Source organism: Uloborus diversus, chromosome 8 (genome assembly GCF_026930045.1).
Source record: "Uloborus diversus isolate 005 chromosome 8, Udiv.v.3.1, whole genome shotgun sequence".
In the NCBI taxonomy this organism is placed as follows: Eukaryota; Metazoa; Arthropoda; class Arachnida; order Araneae; family Uloboridae; genus Uloborus; species Uloborus diversus.
Genome location: NC_072738.1, coordinates 84,915,614 through 84,936,783, shown reverse-complemented (window position 1 = coordinate 84,936,783; position 21,170 = coordinate 84,915,614). Strand labels below are relative to the sequence as shown.

Genomic DNA, 21,170 nt, shown 5'->3' with positions numbered 1-21,170 from the left:
TTTTGTCGGTCTATATTTTTCCTATTTTAATGTATTAAGATTTAATGAAATCAGCAAAATTCAACCATTCATATGCTAATCAATAATTAAGTATAAATGTGACATATTTAGGTAGAAATATTAAGGTAGTTAAAAAATGCAATGAATGGATATTTGGAATAAGCAGTTGAATTTGAGCAGCATAATATAGCATAATTTAAAACAATGCTGAGTTTTGAAGAGAGGGATCTTCAGATAAAAACTTTTTGAATGGGTTATAAATACATAAAATGCATTTATTAGTATTATAACGTATACGAAGTTGATCAGAACAAAATCTATACATTATTGCCAGAGATATAAAAAGTAATAAATAATATGAAACAGTTGCTCATTTCTTCCAAAATTGTCAGTTAATAATGGAAAATTTCAGATGCTTTATATTTTTGAATAGCTATCATAGAGAATTGATTATACGACGGAATAAAGAAATGAGCTGATGAACATCACACGACTTCCTTTTACGCCAATTTAATGATAATAGTGCCTTGGAGTAAGCAGAGAAACACTTTAAATATTTTTACCCCTAATTTGTTTCAAACTGAAGCAAAAAAACCTTTCATACAGATTATTTTTTCCAATATTGGACATTTTAATGAAATTCAATGTTAACTCTCTAAATATCGCTAATAGTGGCCAAAATAAAACCAGATTAAAAAAAAAAAAAAAAAAACCCCGCTAAATTTGTCGCCAAAGTTGGTGAAAAAACTTGGCGACCAAAAGCTTGACGGTATACCGCCAAGTGCTTGCTAAATTTTAACACCACTTTAGTTTGCATTAAAATTAACAGTGATTTACCCCAAAATTGTGTAAAAGACCCCCTTCAAAACAACCGCATACAACCAAAAGGGGAGATACACAGCTAGACCCCACTAGGAGTCTACATACCTAATTTCAACTTTCTAGGACATACCGTTTTTGAGTTATGCGAGATACATACGCACATACATATGTACATACAGCCGTCATGAGAAAAGTTGTTGTAATTAACTTGGGGATCTTCAAAATGGATATTTCAGGCGTCTATATGTTCTTAGGCATATATCCACGTGTGGTCGAGTTGGAAAAAAAACACAATATTCATTCGGGGGCGAGTAAAATGAAAATTTAGGGCGATTTTTGGGTAAAATTTTTTTTGCGAATACAATACTTCCCTTACTTTGTGAAAGGAAGTAAAAATGCAGAAACAATATTGGTTGTCTAGTGTGTAAATTTAAGGTTTTGTCATTTAATTATTACAAAGCTATTACTTAACTAGCTCGGCTAGGAAAAGGAAACCATTGACATAAAGATATTATAAATTGTCAAAACCTAACAAATTACTAAACAACACAAAGCTATTTTGTAAAAACATAATTTTTGAACAATGTCGTTTTTTTGGCATTAAAATAGTTTGGATTCTACAATTGTCAAAGCTTTCAAATTTCAATGCAATTAATTCAATGCTCCAAAATTAAAAAGCCTGTTTTTACAAAAATGTTTAAAAATATGTTGTTAAAAATTGTAAGAGGTCAGAAAAAAATCCTGGAAATAAATTTTGTAGTCAAAAACTAGCCTTTTATAAAATTAAGATAGTCTTGATTAGTAGATGTTTGGACTTTTCATTAAATAACATCTTCACATAGCAAAAATTGGTTTATTTTTCAAGCAAAATGATGAAGTTTTCTAAATAAATATCAAAACATTTCAAGTCATAGTTTTTACAAAATTTATAATAAATATTCTAATAAATACATAACAATCCTGATTTGTCTTAGTAAAAACTGATGAGTAAAAAAAAAAATGCAATCTTTCTTGCAAACACTGAGCTGTTCAACTTAGTTAGCATTGCATGCTTCAAATCATTGTGAGAAACAGAATACGATTCAAAATGTATAATAACTTTCAAAGATCAATACACAATTTTTGCCTTTTTTTTGTAAAGCTTCGCGTATGTTTTACTTTACATTTTAATATAATTCATTGGCATAAAATCAGCAAGTTTAGCATATAATGAAGAGTTATATTAATTTTAGCATTTCAACACAAAACTTTGACTAGATATAAAACATAATTGACAGAAACTTATTATGTCTTCTTCCAAATATAAATTTTAGAAGGTGATATTATATTTTTAAAAAAATGCATTTTTCAATAAAACTTACGATGTCAATCTGAACGGCACATATGAGGTAGTGAGAAGTAAAAGGATGTGAGTGGGCTTTTTAAAGTTTCGAGTAAAACGACTTCAAGTTCAGATCTTAGATATGCTTTCATTGATTTTTTATTTTTTTTTCTAAATCATGCTGTATATCGACCCCCCTACCTACCACTATTTTTGGTTTAACCATGTGGCTGCGATCCTGAAAACAGCTCTGATTTTTTGATCCAGGAGCCCTACGGTCATCAGAATTTTTTACACCCTACATAGCCTGAATCCTGTTTAATATATAAAAATTCACACACGGGAAAAGGAGATGAGCTCCCATGCAGATTAAGCTCTGATTTTGACCTTTCTTGTCATTAATTTATTATTTTTATTTTGTCAAGAAACACAAGAGGAAAAAAGAAAAGGCAATTCTAGAGGGGCGAACAGCAAACTTTGTTATTTTGCATACTACAAGACTAAGATGTAGAATGCCTATTTTTTGTGCAGAAACAACAAGTGAAAACTCAGGGTTATTAAAGTACAGAAAATCGGAAATATATTAACTTTTTGCAATTTCAGCTTTAATTGGTTTTCTTCTTTCTTTTACTACTAAACATAATATCTAAAATAAGTCACACAAAAGCTTAAGCAACAAATAACAAGCTTACCACTAAACGATAACAATTTTCACACACTAAACAGTCAAGACAATTTTTAAAAAGTTGATTAATTCATCTGAGAGATAAAAACTTCTTCCCAATATCAAAAACTGACAGAATTTTTATGTGCTTTCAAAAGTTTAGTATGATCCACTGTCAGAGGCCACCAGGTGTTATGAGAGAATTTCTAACAAAAAAAAAAAAGTCTTAAATTCTTTAGAACTTGTGTTCATATATGGGGCTCCCTTTACCTGGGAGGAAAGGGCACAAACTCTCGAACACAAAATTAGCCAGAAGAAGAGTTTTAAAGTTTTACCTTTCTGATGGTTTGTATTACGGAATTGTCATTTGTGAGCTTACAAAAATGAAGATTTGTTTATCAAAATCTTAGTGCTTTATGCGTCCGAACAGAGTATAAAAAGTTGAGTAAGACAGTGCTTAAATTTCAAAGCTTTAAAAAAAAACAAGGGCATAGTGCCCTTTACCTCCCAGGTACACACATAGTGTACTTGGGTATTGTACATATAGTCTTGCAAAAATCTACAAATAAAAAAATAGCAGAGCTGAACTCTCCCGTAAATTTTGCTCTAAATATAATTCTGTGCAATTAAAAAATTATTTTGATTACATTGAGAAGGAAAGTCATACGATATAACTTAACATTACCTGCAGAGATAAAAATGTAAAAAAAGCTGCATTTTGTGCAGATTTTCAGAAAATGTTCACATTGACTTCCAAATTTGTTTTTATTATATTTAAATATCTGCTATTACTGAAAAGTTGAAAATTGCTCATTTGGATCTAAATTATATTTGTCATTAGTTCTACAAAAGATAAACAAAAATATTACTCTCCCCGAGTTTTCATATCAAAAGAAAATAATAAATACAAAAAGCGCTGATATTTCAGGTTCCAACGATTGGAATATACTCATTGGATAGATTGTTTACTAGTGGTACCCGCATGGCTTTGCCCGTAGTTGAAAATTAAAAGATCATTTGGTTCGCCTGTATATTTAAATAATGGATGACTAATTTCTTGCTAATTTGCTATGTTCATTTGCTCGCCAATGTTATGGTTCCCCGTTATGATAATTTGGTAATTTACGCCTCCATTTTATGATAATTTTGCTCGGGAAAATGTTCTTAAAATTGAATAGAAAAAGAACGAAATCGAATTTTTGAAAAATCGCTTTGAGGGGCACACCCCCATGCTATACAAACTAACTTTGTGCCAAATTTCATGAAAATCAGCCGAACTGTCTAGGTGCTATGCGTGTCACAGAGATCCAGACATCCAGACAGAGATCCTGATATCCAGACAGAGCGACTTTCAGCTTTATTATTAATAAAGATTAACATGTTAATTGCTAAACCTTGCTTATTAGGGGTTAACAATAAATAACCTGTGTGCCAACTATGACACAGATAAATTTCTAAATATTTTAAAATACATTCAATTAAGCTCTTATTTTATATATTGCTCAATCCATTTGCACAAATAAGAAATTTTTATGCATATATTTTCACTTTACTTCCAGAATTTTAAACTTTCGCTTTTAATTTATATATATTCAATTATAAGGAACCATCATGTATTTTAATATCAAGTATCAACTTTCTAAAACGTATTATTGAATTTAAAATAAAAATGTACATGTTGCAGCAAATAGATTGAGCTATACGCAAGATCTAAATAGACCAACATATCCCTATAGATGTCTCGGTGATTTCAACGCTTTACTTATACTCGGTGCTTAAAAAACTGCTAGACTAATTAAAAAATTTAATTCAAGTTAAAGCAATAAGGATGCCTAACTTGCAACGATAAGTCAACATTGGATGTTTCCATGAGAAACAAGATTTACAATTTTTGCAGCCCAGTGTACAGGAGCTTTAAATATACAGTCAAACCTCGTTAACAGGAACTCGATGGGGTCGTCAAAATTTTTGTGCTAACTGAATTTTGAGTAAATAGTGAAAAAAATTTGTCTTCTGTGACACAGGAAATACAGGAACAAAAGTACATTTATACTTTAATTATGAAACTTATACTAAGTCTAATATACTGGAATTAAACAAAATTTATCATAGTGAAATAAAAAAATTTCTGCATCGTGTTTGACAAGCAGAAACTGACTGCACATGGCTAGACACCGGTTTGCATTGAAGTGCAGATCTTTTAACCCTCGAAAGATAATTTCATGCAAAAGGATGTTTTTTTTCCCCTTCCTTTTTATATTTCTTACTCGGATTTTTTTTATATTTAAAATTCGTTTTTCATCATTGGCACGATTTTGTCCAAATCATCTTTGTGTTAAGATTGATTCAGTACTAATTTTTAGCTTTATCTAACTGGAAATGGTATTTATCTTGTGCTAAGCAAAATTTCTGGTTAAGGGAGTTCGTGCGTTAACAGGGTTTGACTTTATTATGCATATGTCAATTGTTCATGTTGATTTTTGAATGTCTGCTCCTTGGCAAATTATGAAACAAAATAAAAGATATTCGATGGTAAACATGAGCATTTTGAAATGTTAGAACAACTTGATAAAAATGTAATACAGTGGAACTTCTTATTAACATATTAAGACTTAAAAGTTTAGAGGGTCATTCATTAATTAGGTAAGGATGATTTTGGCAATTTTAGACCCCCCTCCCCCCATGAAAGGGTACGTAAGATTTTTCAAACCCCCCTCCCTCTACTCTTTCGTAAGATTCCATTTCGTTTTTTGAAATAATAAAATAACGAATCTTACATCACTCGAATCGTTATTAAATTCACTATTATTAAATTAAACTTTTTTGTGTAATGAAATATTCACTAAAAAGTTGGAATCTGTACTGAATGCTTTTTTGACATTTTTTTGTATATGATGCGATACTAATTAAAAATAAAACATGCCATACAAAATGCGATTCTTTTATTATATTTTACATTATTTATTCTTTGTAAAACAAATAAAAAATAGCTCATCCTAATACGTTTTTACCTGCCAGATGTAAATGAAATATGATCTCTGTCAAACCACTAAACCACTCAATTTCTAATGTAAAATATAGACTTGGGAAATATCACGTAAAAATGGGTTTGACCCCCCCCCCCAAGTAAGGGTATGTAGAGATTTTTCCAAACCCTCCTCTCCCTTGGGAGCCTTAGGTAATTAATGAATGGCCCCTTATGCAATAGAAAACACTCAATCCAATGTTTAATATTTACAACTAGGAGTTGGGAAATGACTACAGAAAAGCAATGTGTTAAAAGAAGTCTCACTGTATTAAAAAACATTGAATTGAATATGAAATTCCTTTGCATATCATGAGAATGTGGTATAATAGATGAATGAGTCATTCTTAATGGACATGCATCAACGATAATAGACATAAAAGCAAAAACAATTTTGTACATGAAGTTATCACAAACCTTTCACTATTGTAGACAGTAATATAGTAAAAGCTTTATTCTTTTATATGAATCCTAAATATCTGTATCACATTATTTTGCAAGGCACTATATAAATTATTTTATAACAAAACAAAATCTATCACATCATTCACCTAAATCGGACACGCCAGAGACGGTTGATGCATAGTAATGGAAGCAAACCCTTCCATCTAAAAAAATATGATTATCCTTTTTATTGGCACTTAGTATGAAGTTGAAATGTCCTATCAAGTCTTAATCAGAACACTTTTCACCGTTTTTAGTTTATCAATTCGCTTCTGTAAATGACTATTTGCAGTTTCCAGTTCTTCTATTCTTGCGAGTGCTTCTCGAAACTGTAAGTATACAAAAAACAAACATTATACATGACGTAGTTATTCAAGTGCTGATGTACATGAGTGTTCTATCCAAGAGTTTTCGTTTTGCCTTAATTTGATGTCCTTAATTCGTTTTTCCTCCTATACATTCAATATTATGGTATTTTTGCTTGACAAAATATGCTAATGAATTTCAGAAGAGGGCAATTTTAGCTTACATCGCACTTTCGGGTACATTAATACTTTTATACTATTGAATTTCTAAATCTTTTTTTTTTACTTAAATAAAAAATTAATGTTTTTAAAGTTTTGAGCAAAAAGTGTTCAAATATTGATTGGCAGAGCCTGATTACCGCAGGGGCATGTGGGGCACAGGTTCCCTCCTCTTAGATTTCAGGGGGCCCAAAATCCCCTTAATTTATCATGTTAATTAAAAATAATGATTTCACTCAGAATTTAGAGTACAATGATATCATTGATAGTTTTCCAAATGCAAAAACAAGGAAAAAAAATCTATTTGTTGATAAAAATTCCCTTAAAAATGTGATCTCTTTGCAAATCAGAAAACCACTCCAAATATAGTATGTATTTACTATTAAAAATTATATCATAGATCATTTTGGTATTTACGGTTTACTGCAATGGGCAAAGTTTAACCACATTTATATATTTATCATATACTACTATATCTTTTCTACTTTTTAAATGCATATATTACATTGTGATATGAGGTACCACCAAATTTAGTATGGCTGTGTAAAAACGCAAGTATCAGAATATTTTATTGCTTCAACATATAAAAAAAGCTGGAATGGGGGGCAGGGGCACAAAATGAATGTGCCCAGTGTCTTCAAAAATCTTAGTGGGGTCCTATGTGTTCCCTGGAATAGGAATGTGCCCCATGTCCTTTGTCAGGATGATCGGGCTCTGTTGATTAATAATAAATAAAAAAACAGCCTTTCTTTCTTTCATATGTATTCAACATGCCTAGACTTAAGATAATGTGATTATGTAGTGTTAATTCACAAAAAACTTAAGTTAATATAAAAGAGAAAAATAAAAATATTAAAAGGTAGCAAAAGTGATGTATAAAAATGGGAAAAAAAGAGAAACGTTTAAAAATATAATCCAATATTTTATTACATGCTCAAAGAGTTCCCAGGTGCGGGTCTTCCAGATTTCGGGATTCCGAAATTGAGACCCCTTCAGTCCCAGATCTGTGTACCCGCGGACCCTGCAGTGGTGGTGTGGGGGAGGGGAAAGACGTTTTTAAAGGGCCAAATGGCCCAAAAAATTGAAAAAAGAAAAAGAAAAAACATTAGAATTAAAACTTATTAACGTTGCAAATATACACTGCTGTCCTCTGGGGAGGAATCCTATAGATTTTGTTGCAGGGGGGGGGGGGGCAAAATTTATAGATCCAGGCTCTTATTGTTGTATGAAATGGCCATGACACTAGTCAAACACTAGTTCTGAAGGCTAGTGTTTTATTTCTTGGTGGTCCAAATAGGTATTCAATGGTGTTGAACAAGTATACCAACAATGATTTCAAGTTTGAAAATAAAACTTACTGGCACCAGTTTCTCACTAATAATGATGGTAATAATTCATTCAGATTTAAATTTTTATATGTAGAAGGAATTTATCATAAGCTGAGTGACTACATTCTAATCGGAATACTATCATATTTTACATAGTGACTTGTATACGAGATTATTTCGGGCCAAGCAAACCGTATATATGGGTGTACTATTCTTCAAGGATAAATATTTTTTTTTTAAAAAGCTATTTTTACCTCTCTTTGAAGTTTTCGTTTCTCTGCTTTCAATTCGTCTTCAGTTGCTTCAGCACTTTCTGCCTGAGTCTTGTATCTGTTTAACTGCCCTTCCAGTCGAGACACCTATTGTCAGAAAATCATTCTTTTATTAAGTTTTCCATATGTGTATGAAACAAAAAGACAAAAAAAAAAAAAAAAAAAAAAAAAAACTGAAAAGAAAAGAAGTAAACTCACACTACTCTGCAGAGTTGTGATTTCTTGCTCAGCTCTCTTCAACCTATATTTGTAGTCGCTAACTTGCTTATTGGCTTCCCCTAAAAAGTAAAAAGAGCATGAAAGAGACATTAGTATGATTCCCCTTAAAAAGAACATGAAATATAGTATGCACAGATTCCTCCTTAAAAAGAGCATGAAATATAGTATGCACAGATTCCCCCTTAAAAAGAGGATGAAATATAGTATACAAGCATAGATTCCCCCTTCTACATTTTAGGGACTTCTAGAGGAAAGTCCCGGACCATCTGTATGATCCCAAATGTCACACTTACGACGTTCCCCACTTTCTGATTTATGTGCTAAGATTTTAATTATCCTCCCCAATACCAGAAGTTAGATCTGCCCTATAGAATAGAATATATTTCTGATGATTGCATGACATGAAAGTCAAATAATCGACTCTCTTATCCTTTAACTTCGTGTAATTGTGTTGTATTGCAGAAAAGGTCATCAATTTTCCTATATTTAGTACTGAGCGACTTGTATTCTTTCTTATGATTCTTCATTTTACTTTTTTTTTTTTGGCATTTTTGGATTTTAATCAAATTTAAAATAACAAGAATTTGATCAAAATGGGATGAACTATACTAACAAAGTTTTTTATTTCTAACTAGTGGCACCCACATGGCTTTGCCTGTAGTAGAAAATTAAAAGGTCATTGGGTTCGCCTGTATATTTACAAATACTGGATGATGAATTTCTGGCCAATTTGCTATGTTCATTTGCTTGCCCATGTTATGGTTCCATGTTATGATAATTTGGTAATTTACTCGTTTACGTTGTAATAATTTGCTCGGTAACATTTTCTTAAAATTTGACCAGAAAAAGAACAAAATTGAATTTTCAAAAAATCGTTTTGAGGTGACACCCCTATGCTATAAACTAATTCTGCGCCAAATTTCATGAAAATCGACCAAACGGTCTAGGCGCTATGCCCATCACAGAGATCCTGACATAGAGAGATCCAGAGAGACTTTCAGCTTTATTATTAGTGAAGATACAGAGCATATAAGTTCTTTTTTATGTTGCAGATGACCTTTTAGTAAAAGTACGGAGAAGCTCATAATGAACCATTGATCTTTACAAAAAAACAGTTTAAGCACTCACTGGTTAGACCAAAAGAAAAGACACAACATTAAAGTTTAGAAATGTAATAATAATTAGGGGGGGGGGGGGGGTTGCTTGGTCGGAGATAATGGGGGAGCATTGATGTAAAGAAATTGGTGTTTCTCTTCTTTTCCCATGCTGAAAGCAATCTCACTACCAGGCTGAGCTCCCATGAAAGTGGAGGATGTTTGCAGGAGGATGGGAGACAAGGCCAGGTTTGAGTACATCTTCATTTGTCAAAAAAGAACACTTTCTTTTATAATTAAAAATTGAGGGATTCATTGAGAGATGTAAAGCACAAAAGAGGACTGGTCAAATTGTTTTCTTAAAACTACATGGTGGAAACACAATACAGGAATTTTAAACTACAGTGGTTGCCGCTTATTTGAATCATGTCTGTTCTAAAAAGTTTTGACAACTTGATTCCTTAAAGTAGTTGATTCAATTAACCACTGATTCAATTAAACGGCGTCCACTGTATTTTCTATTTGAAACATATATATTTTAGCATGTAAAATTTAGAATGAAAGTTGAAAAAAGTATATTTTTTCAACGAATAAGTAACATATAGCACTATATTTTCTTGCATAATTATAAATGTGCTTTGCATATTAATATTTTCTAAGTTTTGAACATAAAAATTTATTTCTGACTATTATGCAAAGAAATCTATTGTACTCAAGTTAAGCTGAAAAAAAAATTGGTACGTAAAAATCTTTTAGGAAAAAACTTTTTTAATGATTTTAGAAACAGGTGACTGCTTGTGGAACAATCAAATCTGTTTTTTATTTCAGAGGGGAAGTAAGATAACTATCAGCCGAGGACCATTTAATGTGCCAAATTCTCTATTTAGCTGCCTAGAGCAGCAAATTTCAAAAATAAAATTTTTTTACAGTTTTTTTTGGCAGGTCTTAACAACAAAAATTAGTAAACTTTCAGTTCCTATATGACATCATTTTGTTGTTGTTATTTTACTTGAGTTTTCATAGGAAAACTAGGTTTAATTCTTCTTGTAAGGAAAAAGGGTCCGCATATTTAAATCAGCCTACAAGCCTTAATTTGGCACTGAGTTGGAGTCCAATTGATTTTATGGGTTCATGAAAAAATATTTAAAACTTTTGTCAATTATGTGCCTATATTTAAACAGTATAAAATATTAGTACTATTAGTGCGAGTACAACCTCTTCTTATTCCGAAAATGTTGAAGCAAACTGAAGGATTTTACTTGTTAAACTTACTTTGTACTTCTAGAAGTTTCATTTCAGGACCATTAGCTCCTGTCCTCATAAGAGATAATTGATCTAATTTGTATGCTTTTTGTCTCTCTTCCTCCAAATCTAATCTTAATCTGTAAATCTAAAAAATAAAAAAAAGTTTTTAAAAATTATTTATATGATTCCTCTAAAGCATCTTTAAGAAAAAAAATAGCACATCACTATGGTAAAAGCCGTAGTTTAAGTGGGATACAGTACAATGGTTAAAACACTTAATTTCTAGTAACAGATTATAAATATACCCCCCCCCCTCCTTAACCGTCTTCAAAACTAAACTATTGGTTTTAAAGATTAATTTAGTGTTAGTTAAATTAGCATTTAGCTCAGGATTCGGTGGGCTGTCAGGTTAGGTAGTAGCTTATAGCAGGCACTAACTCCAAAAGGTGATTGAAAATTAAGAGATTGTATATTTAGTTAGATATTAAAATGATTTGTCGTTATAGTAATTAAAATCAGTGTTTTTTTAATAAATGTGTATTTAGTGTAGTTGATTTTTGTACTTGTATTGTAAAATAAGTTTGATTTATAGGTTTGTGTTGAAAATCCTGTGTAAGTGTGACCAATGATTTTTTACTTTTTAGTTTTTGGGTGTTTTCTTTTTTTTTGAAGGTGGTTTTTTTTTTCTTTTTCTTTTTTCTTCTTTTTTTTTTACTTTTGTGGCAATGTGAACACATGCATCACATTATCATAATACATAAATGAAAAATTAATTACAATTAAATTATGTTAACAAGCAAATACTTTAAAGTATTTTCTGAGCTCAAAAACAAAAAACTAATTCAAGGTTCAACTACTCATTCAGTTTTAGAAATTAAATTTCTGATGAAAATTCAAAGCAATTTCAAATAGCTACATATTCAAAGCTTATGGCTTAAATTCAAATTATTGTTCATACATAAAATATAGTAAAATCAATACCTCATCTAAAAGATCTTGTTTCTCTTCAGCTATCTTCTTTAACCGCACATCTGTAATCAGGGGGATAAAACCAAGCATTTAATATGAAATAAAAAACAACAAAAGATGATCAAATAAAAAAACTGCCAGTAATTTATATAAGGATATAAAAATACCTTTCAGCCTCATCTTACTTAAGAAACATTATTAAAAAAAAGATAAATTCAGCTTTTTTGTAATTTTTTCAGGAAAACAGAGTATTGAATAATAAAGATACATTCAATTGAATCTATGTTTTACTATTTTATCTCATACTTTCTATACAGCAAAAGTCTGCTCTATCTACAATATAGGTTATCTGTTATTCAATAGTTCTATTTAACTGTTAGGAAATGATTGAAATGAATTTTAAAGTCATTGTTTCAGTATGTAAGAATATTTTCAGTAGGATAAGTTCCTTTAAACATATTTTACTTTTAATTAGGATCATCTTCAGAAATATATAAGTAACACAACAAGCAACATGAAAGTACAGAAATCACAAAAGCATAACAGGATATTGAAAACGAATAATGTACCTAAATTTCCAGATCCTGCATTTTTCAAAATGTCGGCTCCTTCCTGTGAAACAAGAGCCATTTTTGCAATCCTTTTCTGTCTTTTGGATTCCAATTTCTTTTTTTCTCCATCTGACAGATTATCATCATCGTCTTCTCTAATGTCTTCCTCCTCTTCTTCTCCTCCAACAAGGACTAAACCATGTTCCTGTTTTAGTAAAATAAATAAACCTTAAAACAACCTGCAGTTAATTTCACAAAACAAATAAAAGTTATTTTCAATCTGTTCGTTACAATATTTACCTTAATTTCAAGTTTTTTTCTACACCTAAAACTGAACTTACTGAAGCAATTTAGCATTAAATGATATTCTTTTTTAAATTAAAATATTTACACTCATATTTACGTTTAAGTAAACACTATTGCTCGCTTTGAGCAGAGAGTGTGATTGAATCTAAATGTATCATGCAATCTTGTACCAAAAAAGAAGCGTAGTTTTTAGAAACCAAGTACACAGCATGTGAAATACTTCTGAAAGCAGATTAAAAAATCCAGAGGATATTTCAACAATTGAAAAATTGGTGCATGATTTAAAACAAAATCTTTTGCAAAGAAAAATCATAAAATACTTTCATTTAGATGGCAAAAAATTTCTCTGATGTTGCAGCAAATATTTACTTTTAGAATGAAAACAATTTTAAAGAATTGGCTCTGATTTTCATTTAATGTAGTACAAATATTTCCACCACTCCTCAATAACTTGTAATAATATAAATACTAATGTTTTTTATTTTGCACTTTTAGTAATCATTAAGCTACCGATTTGCTATTTTCTTCAGAGCATGCTTAGTGAAGATGTTGTGCTAAGATTCTAACAATTTTTAATAATGTTAAAAAAGTGCTAAGTTCACAAAAACTCCTTCAATCAGGCGTCTTTTAATCCATAACATTGTTTTTCTGCACAGAAAAAGGGGCTCTTTGTAACCGATAAACAAATGTCTGCTGTTTTTGCAAAATTTTATGTGTGTGTGTGTTTTTTTAACGTTGTTTATAATATGCACTGTGCAGAGCTAAGTTGTATCTTTTTTCTCGCAGTATTTCATTATTTTTTTGTATTATTTTGCAACAAACTAACTTTATACTGTTAAAATGATTTGTTTAAATTGTGAAGTATAAATATCAAGCCTCGTCTAATTTCTATCACCATAACAAAATCAGATTTTGTTTTCACATTGTAATCAATGCAAAATGCTATAAAATGATTCATGATAGAAATGAAACTTTTAGAAAGTGAATCCCTAATTTATGTACTTTTTATGTGAGACATATAAAGTTTTGCCCCTCTTTTGGGTAAATTGATCCTAAAAAATTGATATAAACTAAGATTTTAATATTTTCAATTTCATTGTAGCCTAATCTTACAGCGAAATAGTAAGCTCTTTGATGCTGCACAAGAAAAGAAAAATACTCAGAAATATTTAAACCTTAATGAAATAGTAATAAAGTTGCTGGAGTAAACTCAAATGTCTTGTAAGTTACGTCAGCAAACATAAAATTAGAATACAAAATCACCATTTCTGAACTTACTGCTATTAATTCATCTCTGAATTTTATGCATTGTTTCAGAAGTTCATTTTGGTTATTGAGATCTTTGAAGTCCTGATTTAGCAAATCATGAGCCTGAAAAAAATTGAGCAAATAGTTACATAAAATGCAATTATAAAAGAAGTTAAAAAAAAAAAAAGTGACATATTTCCAAGCTTTCTGCTGAAGTATTCTTTTCTTATAAAAATATAGGAGGAACAATGTTTTTGCAAAACTTGCTCTTGAATTAATTAAAACATTCATTTAATTCCTTTCTTTTGCTGAAAGTTACTCTCATGCCATTTTCAAGCCTTGATTGTTAGTGAATTTTAGAAATCATCTGCGAGACCCCGCAAAACTATTCAACTCAAAATTAGAACCTAGCTTCCTTTTGTTTTACTTTGTACTTCGCCTACTTGCTTGGATGATAATGGTTCGTGTTTGGCAGAGCTCCCTGGAAAGAAAATGGAGCAGTGCTGTTTTCTTATAATTTTTAACAGCTGTATTGGTTAGCTAACTATGATTATTGGAATTATAATCCATAAGTTTTGTAAATATTGTATAAAGAATTTTTCTAAATGCTAATTAGTCTTAGTTTCAGCTAAAAAGTCTGCTTAGAATATTGCCAAATCGGCTATTCTAGCTCACATTAATTCCTCACCAAAATCCACTTAACCACTCTAGAGCAGGGGTGCTCATGCCCCCTAAGAGCAAGGGCAAATCCCCCTAAATATAAGGAGCAACCCCTCCCCCCAGGTGAAAAATACCCCTCAAATCAACCCTCTAAAATTTTAAATGCCTTAGTCCTGCGTCATGATCTCCCCCCCCCCCCAGGTGGATGCCCCTGCTCTAGGGCATGGACTGCCATAGAAATAAGTGCTCCTATTAGACTGGCTCTGCTAAATGCAGGCTGTCCCTACAAGCCAGAACATGAACGAACCCCGTCTCATTTTTTCCTTTAGGGAAAAATTGAGATAAAAAATGGTTCTGTTTTAGATCAGCAGTAACAAGGAATTAAAAGTGCACAGGGTTTGAAAATATCACGATATTTTTGAAAATATCCGATATTTTGATATATATATATAGAATATTTTGATATATACCCGATATTTTCAATCAGCACAAACTAAAGTCTTCAAAATAGAAAAATTATTACAATATTTAGACTTAAAATTAAGGTTTCTTTCATTACTTATATCTAACATTTCATTTTACATTTTTATCAATTTTTAGTACAGTTAATATAGCATTAGCTTCTTTACTCATTTTTCTTCTTTACACAGTTGTATGATTCAGAAATAAAAAATATGCATTAGTCGGTGCACAGTCATAAGACATTTTCTTTTTTTCCTGACCAATTTTTAATATTTAACTAGGCACTTTTAATATAAATTACAATTATTACATTGCTAATATATTTTTAAACATAAAATAAAAAGAAATATTATCTTACTTTGTTATATTAATCATGTATTAATACATCATAAAAATAAAGGTACATAACTTTTTGGTTATTTTTAATAAAAAATAAACAAAATTACTCTAATAGTTTTTGTATTAAAGATATAGTAGTTGAAAAATTAAATATCAAAAATATCAAAATATCATGATATTTTCAAAATAAATATAGGATATATATCGTGATAAGTATCATGATATATATCGGTGAACCCTGGAGTGCATATCAAGAACACTTCCGTAGGGCAAAAATGAGCTCTCTTAGCAAACTAATCCATTGCCAATATAAACATACCCTAAATAAAGGCTGAGCTGGGGAATGAAAGAAGAAGAAAATTGAAAAGAACACAGTCTGAATTACCCTTGACACATTCCTGAAGTCCTTTTGAACTAATAAATACATTTCTTCAATTTCATGGAGTTCATCCTTTAATGTGTCAACTTGATAGGATAATGTAGTCTTTTCATTGTCTAGCTGAGCTGTTGTTATCATGGCTTTACGAAACTTTTCTTCCAGTTCCATAACTTGATTTGTTAAAAGCTAGAAATTAAAAAATATTAATAATTATTTTTCAAACTATATAGTTAACCATCAATAGCCCTGAAATTTATAGCACAGGCGGCCAAGTGGTATGTTGTCAAGATCAATTTGATATGTTGAAACATGTATCAAAATCCATCTTTGAAACATTTTCAATTTATAACAATAAGAGAGATTGGAATAAATATTTTTTAAACAATGGTTAAACTGCATAATTATTAAATAACATATTAAAGGTCTCTACTGCAGCAATCTGTTCAATTTACAGGAAGATAAAATAGGGGTTGATCCAGGTTTATATTTTTAGGTTCACATTTTGATTAAAAAAAAAGATTTTTTTTTTGTGAACTTATTTAATTTTTTGTGAAAAAAATCTTGTTATACAGTATCAGAGCATGTTTATGTTTAAAAAAATCTAACATGAAATCCCTTTGGCCTAAAGGACTTCACTGGGTATACTTCACTGATGATCAGATTTCAGGAAAATTGATCAAGCTTAAAAGTGATGAAAGAACAATTTTTACAAATGAGATTTTGTGAAAGCTCAAATTTTAAGCATGTAATTTTATGAAATTGCCGTTTTTACAATATAGAATTTTGTGAAGGGGCTGCAAAGTGGACCTAATTTATACTACCTAAATCTACCCCTGGTACACCATATCTAATAAAAAAATATATCATTATTTAAAAAAAAATGTCAATAGTGTTATTTTCTCTAAATTTGCCGAATCGTCAAGAAATTTTGCTGAATAAAGTAATTTTTAGTAGGTCACAGTGACCTCTCACTGGGGCACCCCAGTATGCATTCAAAGGCATGAATCAAGGAAGTGTTTGAGTCTTTTCAATTTGAAAGACATCAGGGAGTATAGGTCATTCTCTAAGACAACTTTATAAAAACCATCAGTATGTGAATTTGTAGAGAAAAAATGAAGTTTATTCTTTGTTGTGTTGACATTACGAAAAACAAAGAAGCCAGTGAAACAAGTTAAGCATCTGTAACAGGTAAACAGTGCAGGATTCCGGATTTTTCAGAGCCAAGGCAAGTTTTAAAACTCGCTCCCCTCCCCTACCGATCTTCCTTCAAATTTTATTGAGTTTCAATGGTGAAAAAAAGAATGGATTTGCCGCCCAGGGAAAAGGCTCTGGCTTGCTTCGCCATGATCCGGCACTGCATATGAACGTCAACTAGTCATACTTCTGCAATCAACCTGCACACCATGCCTGATTTATGGGAATATGGGTGTTTAACAGGGTTTTGATTTTACTGGAATAAAAAAATAAAGCACACAATGATTGTTGATCTCTTTAATATGGATTAAATATTAACTGAATAAAAGTAAACTAGTCTTCTAGCTAAATTTGGAGAAGAGAACTTTTATTGTATTATTTCAATTTGCTAGCATAAGCTGATAGATCTAAATTTTAGTTAAAAGGCAATTATATTTCAATGCAATTCATATCCACTTATATTTATGTAGCGGCTTTCTTTACTTCATTCTATTTAAAAAGTAGAAAAAAAGATTGATATCAAACCACAAATGGAGAAAATTCTTGCACTCCAAATTTACAATAGTTATGAGATAACAAACAATATTTTCAAAGATGTACTAAGACAGATAAAACAAAATTTGCTGCTGAAAATATGTTTAAACTTATATTAATAAGTGCAATTTACTGGATTAATTTAAGTCGATTTAAAACAAACTACTTCTTATATACCCATTAATAAGTTTAAAAAAATCATCAATTGTATAGACCTGTCTTTTATGTAACAGAAAGTAGCAAAAATTCATTAACAAAATAGTACTGGTTCATATTAGAAAAAGTTTGGTAAATTGTTAATGAAGGTACCATAACCGACTCTATAGAAGAAAATGTCTATCAAGACAGTACAACTTGGTTTTTAAATTCAATGAAGAATGGATATAATTTCTATCCAGAATGGCAAATAGAGCTTAATTTTCATGGGAGCTCAGATCCAGTACTTCTTTTAATTTCACTTGAATTTTTATACATTAGATGGAATTTAGGCCATTTATGTATGAAAGTACGTTCTGAAGACTGCAGGCGGATTTCTTGATTTTTGGAGGCTCCTTTGTCTGTCGCAGAACTATGCAAAACAAATTATCATGTGCAATTTTGAACACCCCTTGGAGCGCCTACGCTCGTTCGGGCCTCTCGTAATTGGGACACGTTAAATCCTCCACAGAGGGCTCCCTCATATCTTTGGATAGAAATAAACCAAGCTACCAAATACAAATCAATGCTGTGCAGGACATTTTCTTGTGCACAGAATGGGTTTATTGTAGAGACAGTAAATGATAATTTTTATTATCAGAATGGGATGAGGGTTTGATTCACGTTCAAGAACAAATACTCATTGACTTATGATGAATTTAGAGAAGTATCATCTATTCATTGGACTCAATTATTTTAAGCTCTAATGCTGACGTCATTATGTTGCTGCATAACATGTAGATTACTTTAAGCATTAAAAAAAGAATTCATACAACTACAACTTTATGGGAAAACCAAACTGTTGATTACCTTGTATTCTTTACTTCCTATTACATCAGGGTATTCTTCACTACTCCTACGTGAGCTGTCACGGGAGCCAACATAAGATGAAGCTTTCTGAAATTGAATAAGAAAGCTTATTAGTAATCATCATATTTGGTATTAATTATAACAATGAAATTTAAAAAAAACCTTATGTATACATGTCAACTTGGGAAATCTCAATATTTAAAATAATTTTAATAAATATTTATGAATAGAAATGTAACCCAGTTTTAAAAATTCTAGTAACTATATGCCACATTATTAGTACAGTATGAGACCTCAAATTCGGAATCCCGAAATCCGGAAGACCCGAAAAAAAGGAACTTTTTTCTTTAAATATATTTTTTAAAAAATCGTTTGTTTTTTTCCAGTTTTCAAAGTTTAAAAATGCTAACGTTCGGCAATTGCTTGTTGAAAATACAGTTCTTTCAGTTCGGATTTTTTGAAAATGTTTTTTCACTGCCATGTGTTACATGTCAGTAATAGTTTTGCTGTAATTGTGCAGCAATCTTTTAACATGCACTTTCGGTTAACGATACTTCTTGTTTTCTACTCATAAGTATGCAGTACAAAGCCAATAAAACAAAAATAAAAAATTATTTTTAGTAAAAATTTGATTTTTTTACTGCATCGATCGGTGCATAGCATAATAATAAAAGACAACATCTACGGACTTTTGATATAATGAATAAATCTTTCATTCAGAGTAATTAAAAAATAAAAGGAATTTTGTGCAACATTAGTAAAACCAGGAAAAACGTTACAAATACTGCACGATAGGAGAATTTTTCGCTATTTTTGAGTTAGAATCCAAAAATCCAGAAAATTCCGAAATCCGGAAAGGTTGTAGTCTTGAGAATTCTGAATTACGGGTCCATAGCCTCAATCTTCAAAATTATATAAAAGTATACTGTGGGCAAGTAAACTGCAGTATCTACAAAAATGAGTTTTTTAGATGTTGAAAGAAACATCGTTTTTGATTCTTGCACAAACACTAGTAAAATGTTGGAATTTGACATTCTTTCCATGCTTTATTTTCAGTGGAAACTCAATAAGCAAGTTTGTAGCAACAAAGTTTAAATAAAATAAATAACAAAAAAAAAAAAAAAAAAAAGCACATACTGCTGTTCACCTTCCCAGGGCAGTAAAATCAACAATGCATTTCTAAAGATTCATCTACAAAAATAGACTTACATCATTTCTGATTCCTCTAGGAGGTCTTGAAGGTTCTACACTAATGTGATCATCATATTGAGATTCTCCTCGTCCATCATGCTCTTCAGCCTAAAAGTACAGATTTATATTTAGTTAATTGTTACAATTAATACGGTCGAATATCTTGAGACCACCGATATAGACAACGCAATTCTCTATAAACAGCAAAACTTTTTACAAGTAAACAATAAGTTGTGCAATTGAAAAAGCACAATATTCTGCATGGCAAATGAAACAGCATTCTCTGGCAGATTAAATTTTTAAAGTTTTTTTTCTTTTTCTATCTTAATTCAAAGATTTTTAATAATAAATAGTATTCACAGTAAAAAAGTATCAGATTGCCCATGAACATGCAGCTGCATTGCAAACTGTAAAGGTTCGTACACAAAACTGGCAATTTTTTAAGGATAAAATGAGCTTCTTCAAGGACTAGTTAGGGCTCTAATAAACAAAAACTTGTTTACAATAATAAAATAATAAGAATTTATTATTTTTCCGTGATTTTAATTTTCGGGAGATAATCGGAAATGTTATCGTAATGATTTAAAATTAATAACTGTTGCCATTTTATGTTTGTTAACAAATAAAACATCTAATAAATTCAAGCAAGGCTTTTAAAATAACTTTCAAGTCGTTCTTTGCTTTGCTTTTGCTGGAATTCAGGAATTCAGACGGTCGTCAAGTTTTTTTTTTTTTGTTGCTGGGAATTTTACGCTTTTGACGGATAAGCAGACGACAGTATTGCAATTTATCTTTCTTATTGTTGCATTTATAAAGCTATTTTTATTAACACAAAAAAAAATCAGTCCCCCATGGAGCGATTGGCGCCAAAATTGAAACAACGCCTATTTACAAATAGATTCACATTTATTCCAAATTTCATCCAGAACGTAGCATTACTTCTTGAGAAATGGCACTCACAATGAAAAAAAAGAACATTCGATTGCGCCACCCCCCTTTTCAGCTTTTGACACCAAAATAAAATCAGCTCTTATACCCACTATGGTCTACTTGCCGATAAATTTTTCTTTCATTCCGTTCATTATTTCTTGAGATACAGCAGTCACAGTTGACGACAAAAAACGTTCTATAGCTCAACCCCCGTTTGAGTTATTGCCACCAAAATTGAATCAGCACTTGTTCCTGTTAATGGCAACATATGGTCCAAATTTTGTTTGATTCTGCCAGTTACTTCCTGAGGAATAGCAAGCACGCGTAACTCAAAAAACAACCCATTGCTCCACCCCCCTTGGAGGAATTCGCGCCAAAAACCAATGGGCACAAGTTCACATAGGGGCACATATGTGTACCAAATTTCGTTCGATTTCGTGCGGT

At 30.9% G+C, this 21,170-nt stretch overlaps 1 protein-coding gene across 1 annotated transcript in view; it reads right to left on the bottom strand.

The window, feature by feature from the left end:
* Positions 1 to 6,497: 6,497 nt before the first annotated feature.
* LOC129227581 (leucine-rich repeat flightless-interacting protein 2-like) overlaps positions 6,498 to 21,170 on the bottom strand; it is an 87,982-nt gene continuing 73,309 nt past the window's right edge. Inside the window, exons 4-14 of the mRNA XM_054862165.1 lie at positions 19,815 to 19,904; positions 19,590 to 19,602; positions 18,606 to 18,688; positions 15,879 to 16,058; positions 14,063 to 14,155; positions 12,497 to 12,683; positions 11,940 to 11,989; positions 10,986 to 11,103; positions 8,599 to 8,678; positions 8,383 to 8,487; positions 6,498 to 6,605 (exon numbers count right to left, since the gene is read on the bottom strand). Coding sequence (XP_054718140.1) covers positions 6,498 to 6,605; positions 8,383 to 8,487; positions 8,599 to 8,678; positions 10,986 to 11,103; positions 11,940 to 11,989; positions 12,497 to 12,683; positions 14,063 to 14,155; positions 15,879 to 16,058; positions 18,606 to 18,688; positions 19,590 to 19,602; positions 19,815 to 19,904 — 1,107 coding nt within the window. The remainder of the gene's footprint in view (positions 6,606 to 8,382; positions 8,488 to 8,598; positions 8,679 to 10,985; positions 11,104 to 11,939; positions 11,990 to 12,496; positions 12,684 to 14,062; positions 14,156 to 15,878; positions 16,059 to 18,605; positions 18,689 to 19,589; positions 19,603 to 19,814; positions 19,905 to 21,170) is intronic.